Consider the following 6,434-nt stretch of genomic DNA (forward strand, 5'->3'; position numbering starts at 1 on the left):
TTTCCGAGGCAGTATCACTACGGAAGTAGGATTGCCCAACCTTCCTTCCGAGGAGTGGCTGGTGGGTTTGAACCGCCAGCCTTCTGGATAGCAGTTAGCCTAGTTAGTGGATCTGAATAGAGAATTCTGGGGATTGACACCAGGCCCTTGCATGTACAAAGCAAAAAACAGTAATGCAGGTGACTACCACTTGGTTGAGAGCAAAATTATTGGAGGAAGCTGAATTAAAGTCAAGATTTTTACATATTTTAAGATTTTAGTATTAAAATTAGAGAAGCAAGATTATATTTGTGTGTGCAGTTGTGTGTAACAGCAGGACAAAACTTCATGCGTTTTTATGTTCTAAACCGACACAAACCAAACCCACTGCCATCTAGTCGATTCTACTCTTAGCGACCCTGTAACGTAGAGTAGAACTGCGCCCTAAGTTTTCTGAGGCTGTAAATCTTTGTGGAAGCAAACCGCCTCATCTTTCTCCTGTGAAGTTGGGTCCAAACTGCCAACTTTTTGGTTAGGAGCCGAATGCTTTAATCTGTATGCCACCAGAGCGCATCCTTTTATGTTCCAGTACCTGGAAAATAAGAAAAAGGGAGATCATAGCTAAAGAGTGATAATAAGGAGCTCTAGTTGTATAGTAGATAAGGTATTTGGCTGCTAACCAGGTCAGTGGGTCAAACCCACCAGCCACTCCATGAAAGGAAGATGGGAGATCTACTTTCATAAAGATTTATAGCCTTGGAAGTCCAATGGGGGTCAGTCACTATGAGTCAGAATCAAGTCGATAGCAACGAGGTTTTTTTTTGTTTTTGTTTTTTTTTTTTTAAGGTAAAGAATGAGAGAGACATGAATAAACGGAGACCTGCTTCTTACGTTTTATAAACCTATGTAAAAGGAAACTGTTCTTATTTATGTATAAGTGGAAATTTCTTCTCTATCTCATACCCTGGATTTATATGCATGTGCCTTAGTTTGGTAATAATGTGGCATCTTTACACTAATGGCTTGCCTTTCTTAAGGTAGTCTCAACTCTGAGAGTTTCATTTGGATACCATTCTTCATGCTGTTGGATCATCTATTGTCTCTTCCTTGTAGTTTATTCATGCAGAATTATGTACATAAATTGGGAGAACATTGATTTTTCAAGTTTCACTAAATAAAATAAAATCTTCTACATGATTTAGTTAGTGTTTTCCTGGTCCCTGAAATGGTGCAAGGAATCTAACCATTGTGCATAGTCACCCGTGGCTACAGTGTATAGGACGTGATAGTCTCAATCTGTTCAGAAAGCATTATGTGAGTTTGGGTTAACCAGTTTTCCATTTTATGGAAGTGATTCCTGGTTGTCAGTAAGAATACAAATGCAGATTTCAGTGACTTTTCTGAACCACAGATACTTTGGTGTTGATTAACCATGTCTCACCTGTGTAGGACACCATTGCAGTGGCCGGATTTGTTGTTCTGTCAGCATCCTCATCTGCGAGCAGAGATGGTGAAAACTGCTTATGTTTGAAGGCATTTGAAGGCTTCAAATCAACTGTTTACGTAAGTGTGCACTGTTTAATCTCAGAGCGTACTGTGATTTTCATGAGCTAAAGCAATGGAATCGAAGTAGCATGTCTGCAAATCTGCAGATAAGCTGCTTGATCTGACTTTAAATAAAATTAAAATATTTTAATTATAAAAAACAGGAATTTTTTTTTGGCTTTGTGTTTAGAGTAAAGATATTTATTAGTGAAATTTGGCACAGACATGCTAGACCTTACCCTATTCTTTGTAATTACGCCATCAGCCTCTTTTGAAGGTCTACTTGATTTCACCTTAAGTTGATCTAGTGCTACTTTCTAGAAAAAAGTGATTTTCTCTAATTTGATTCTTTGTGAAAATGATTGCCACTTTCTTCTGTGTCCTCCTGCCAAGCACCCTTCACCACCCCACCCCCCAGCCACAACCCCCTGCCTCCCCACATACACATGCATTTAAAAACTACGCGTCTCGTCAGGGTTGTTGGGCCAAGCCATGTGTCTGTAGGCCAGCATCTGGTTATTTTTGTAATATCCACGAATGTACTGTATAAGCTCAGAGAAGCCATGTGTTTGTTACTGAAATTAATGAACTAGACTGAAGATTTGCATTGGAGTGCCCACTACTGCATTTACTTTTCTTTTTCTTTCTGAAAAAGTCCAGGAGTCTCTGCAAGAAAAATTTTGAGTATCAGCTCTGATTCTCCACTTCCTTTGAACTAATAGAAGTTTATTTTCTTTTAGTTGATTCTGAGAACTGTATATTGATATGCTCAAGAACATTTTTATTTGTCCTTATAGCTTTAATATTTTAAATGTCTGTACCTTAGAAGAAGGAGCCCTGGTGGCATAGTGGGTAAAGCAGTTGGTTGCTAACCAGAAGGTCTGTGGTTCAAATCCACCAGCTGCTCCACGGGAGGAAGATGAGGCAGTCTACTTCCATAAAGATTTACAGCCTCGGAAAACCAATGGGGCTTGTGATGAGCTGGAATTTACTTCATGGCAGTGGGTAGCTTAGAAAACCTTGTTTATGTCACCTTAATTTGTGAGGCATAACCTTAAGCCATTTAAATATTATACAGGTAAGTGTGTAGTTTCCCACAACTGAAAACCTATAATCACATTGAAGGTTGTTTGTATAAAATTAAGCCCTCCTTTTTTTTTTTTTTTTTTACTTCAGGTTTACGTTAAATCTGAAATAGATTTTTCTGCGGAATCCATGTCTTTGGTAAGGTTATATTCAACTTTAATATTTAGATAAATACACATGTTTGTGTGTGTGTGGGGGGGGTATATTTATGTATTTCATCTACTTGATAGTCTGATTTTGAAATAATGTCATTCTAGTGGAAAAACATAATCTCTACTTTGTTGATATCTGCCAATGTTACAGTTAAGTTATATTTTTACCTAGTAATGAATATATGATTATTCTGTTGTCTGGAATATCTGCTGATATTTTATGTCAAGTACATATGTAAGAAAAAGGAAATGAAAAAATGTTTTGTTTTAAACTGCAGGCTACTTCATATCTTTCATTTTTCATCAGCTTGTATTTAAACAGATTTTTATTTGCTAAATTGTGATTTGACAGATTATATACTTTTAAGTAAAGATGTTTATTATATTAGTGATACATTGTGTTTTTTCTTTAACATTTTTTTATTTTAACTGTTTTAAAAATTTTTGTTGTAGCAATAGAAAGGTTCCCATTTGTACATGTGGGCTACTTAGGATTGAGTGAAACTAGAAGGAAGATAATATATTGGAGGGAGCTCTGGTAGCATAGTGCCTAAGGCACTTGACTGCTAACCAGAAGGCTGGCAGTTCAAACCCACCAGCCACTCCTCGGAAGGAAAGTTGGGCAATCTACTTCCGTAATGATACTGCCTCAGAAACCTGAGGAGGGGTCGCTATGAGTTGGGGTCGATTCAATGGCACATAACAACACCACCACAATATATTGGAAGGTTTAATGTAATGTTTATGCCCTACTCATGTTAAATTTTTAGTTTCCAATTGTCAAACAGAGTACGAGGGCTTTCAGTTCCTAGTTATCAATGACTGGGCGACACAGATTTTAAATTCTGAGTAACAGTATAATTTAAGTTTATTATTTGGGGAAACAATATCCAATGAAAGGATTGATATTTAAAAGTGTAAATTATTTCTAAGTATTAGTGGCTTTTCAGTATTACTTGTCAGCTTCAAATATTTGATACATCTGTGAACCTGTTGATGAGGCAGAGGTAAACCAGAAGACCTTTAAACTTGGCAAAATGGTTTTTCACAAAGTCCGGGTATTCTAAACTATTAGAATCTCATTTTGCACAGCTTCACCTTTACAATTGAACATGGATCTTGCTCTGGTGGCTTAGTGGACATTTTGCTGCTAACCAGAAGGTCGGTGGTTCAAACCCACCAGCTGCTCCATGGGAGGAAGATGAGGGAGTCTACTGTAAAAATTATAGTCTTGGAAACCCAACAGGTTGCTATGAGTCGGAATCAATTTGATGGCAGTGGGTTTAGGTTTTCTGCATCTTGCAATATCAATAGAACTTCTAATTCTTGTTGTTGCAATTCTTGTGTTTTCCTGAAAAAAAAAAAATGTTACTAAGTTGAGGCTGATGTTTTTGTAAAAATGTATTATTAAATAATAAGCCTGTTTGAGGATTAGGAATGTTTTCAGAATTCAGGAAATGTGTTTTTTTGTTGCAGTAACTGCCTTGTAGAGTTCCTTAGGGTGATCAGTTAGCCTTGTGTCTCTGGGTTTAGAAACATTTAGCTAGTCCATTTGATCTTAGGCCAAATATGAATTTGATCTCAAGGCCAAATATGAATTAACCCCTGTCTTCTCTGGTTTAAAATCAGAAAAGGTATATGCCAGGTTGTGTCCTATCACCATACTTATTCAGTCTGTGTGTTGAGCATGTGATCTGACAGCCTGGACTATATGAAGAAGAATGTGGCATTAGGATTGGAGGAAGACTCATTAACAGCCTATTAAAATTGCAGGCATTTTAATAGTATAGTTTTTTACTTTTTTATTGAAGAAGTATGGTGTTCCATTGTTTGAATATAACCTAGATTATAGATTGAGTTTGCCTTTATGAGTTAGTGTTCAAATTGCACCATTTATAAACAAAGCTATTTCTAAGGTAAACTCTATCAAGTGTCAAATAGTTGATTTATGTTTTAAACTTTTAAGTTTTATGTTACTTGTCTCATAGTGCCTAAGGTGCTTGACTGCTAACCAGAAGCCTGGCGGTTCAAACCCACCAGCCACTCCTCAGAAGGAAGGTTGGGCAATCTACTTTCGCAGTGATAACCACCTCAGAAACCCAAGGAGGGGTCACTATGAGTCGGGTCTGTCTCGACGGCATATAACAACAACAACAAAATCTATTTTAGACTAGTAAAAGGATAAAATGCAGTTACATCAATTTACTGATTTAGAAATTTGATAATAACATGGTTCTATAATGTAAACATTTAATGTTAATGTGTTCACTTTCTTCTTTTTCTTTAGGTTCCAGCAAAACAGTACATATATACACCCCTGAATCAACTTAAGGATGGCACAGTTGTTAATGTCTATGGTGTCGTGAAGTTCTTCAAGCCACCATATCTAAGCAAAGGAACTGGTAGGTATTAAAACTGGTGGTGTTTTTATAGGTTTTGACAGCTTTATTGTTTCAGTAACACAGCTCCTTCAGTGTCATAAGTCTTAATTAGAAGCTAAATTCTGCCTTCCAGTTGACAAACAACGCTGCATTTTCTTTGGCACTTTTTATTTATAAAATAAAATATTCTTTAGATTCTCAAGTCTGTTTTTTTTTAGGCCTTTATTTCAGTTATAATATATATACTTGGCTAGTTTTTGAAGTAAATTGAAAAGGTATATCACATTAATTGTTAAATGATAATATAAACTTTTTAACAGATAAACATATGAAAGAATACATCAGAACAACATGAGTTTCAGTTTACTAAGTTAATAAGATGAGTAGATGGCAGACTTTTACCTCAGTTTAAGTCAAGTAAATTTAATAAGTATTTACAATTGTAACTCATCTAAAATATCATCATGGGTAAGATGTACCATTATTTTGTGTATCATTATGAACAAAAGAATACTGCCAATTAAATTTATTTCATTGTCAGTTGTAAGATATAGTCATATTTCAGAATTGTTAAACATGTGACTCAGTGGATGTTGTTGATGAAAGACTTTGCATGCCCAGAGCTGTGATTATTGCTCGGAAGAGAAAGAAGTTGTCATTGAGTTCATATTATAAAAACATTTTATTTATGAAGATATATTTATGCATATATAAAGATGCATATCATTATAAAGATATATACATAGTTTATTTGTGTGTGTGTGTTTTTTTTTAGTGCATAGTTTATTTGCTATAAGTGTGTTTTTTATCGGAGTTGAGAGGGAAAAATGTCATTTTCAGGTGGACAGAATATTTGTACATAACATAATGACTTGGTCTGTGTGAAAGTACATGTTAAGTATCAAATCTGAAAAGAAGAAGTTTGAAATAGATGATAATTGAGTCTAAAGATTGTCAAGGAATGTTTTATGGAAAATACTGATTGTCTTTTATTAGGATGAAGCGAAACAAGTTTGAATCAGAGTTTTTGTTTAAATACATAGTTGTCAGATATTTTCATTCCATCTTTCCTTTTTCCCATAAGCCTGCCTTCCCAACCCTGTCATATACATTGACATACACTCACTTTCTTTTTTTTTTTTAATCTTTTATTTTATTTTTTTATTGTGATTTGGGTGCAGATTTACAGAGCAAATTCACTTTCCATACAGCAGTTCACATACACTTTGTCTCATGACATTGACCACAGTTTACCACAATGTGACAGCTCCCCTCCCTCTTCCTCCCCATA

At 35.5% G+C, this 6,434-nt stretch overlaps 1 protein-coding gene across 1 annotated transcript in view; it reads left to right on the forward strand.

Moving 5' to 3' along the window:
- The window catches only part of POT1 (protection of telomeres 1), a 140,179-nt gene that overhangs the window by 38,077 nt on the left and 95,668 nt on the right, over positions 1 to 6,434 (forward strand). The window contains exons 4-6 of the mRNA XM_007946745.2: positions 1,429 to 1,542; positions 2,701 to 2,748; positions 5,050 to 5,164. Of these exons, the coding sequence (XP_007944936.2) occupies positions 1,429 to 1,542; positions 2,701 to 2,748; positions 5,050 to 5,164 (277 nt within the window). The remainder of the gene's footprint in view (positions 1 to 1,428; positions 1,543 to 2,700; positions 2,749 to 5,049; positions 5,165 to 6,434) is intronic.

This window comes from Orycteropus afer, unplaced genomic scaffold, assembly GCF_000298275.1.
Source record: "Orycteropus afer afer isolate SDZICR_OR568_19922 unplaced genomic scaffold, OryAfe1.0 scaffold00170, whole genome shotgun sequence".
NCBI classification, from domain to species: Eukaryota; Metazoa; Chordata; class Mammalia; order Tubulidentata; family Orycteropodidae; genus Orycteropus; species Orycteropus afer.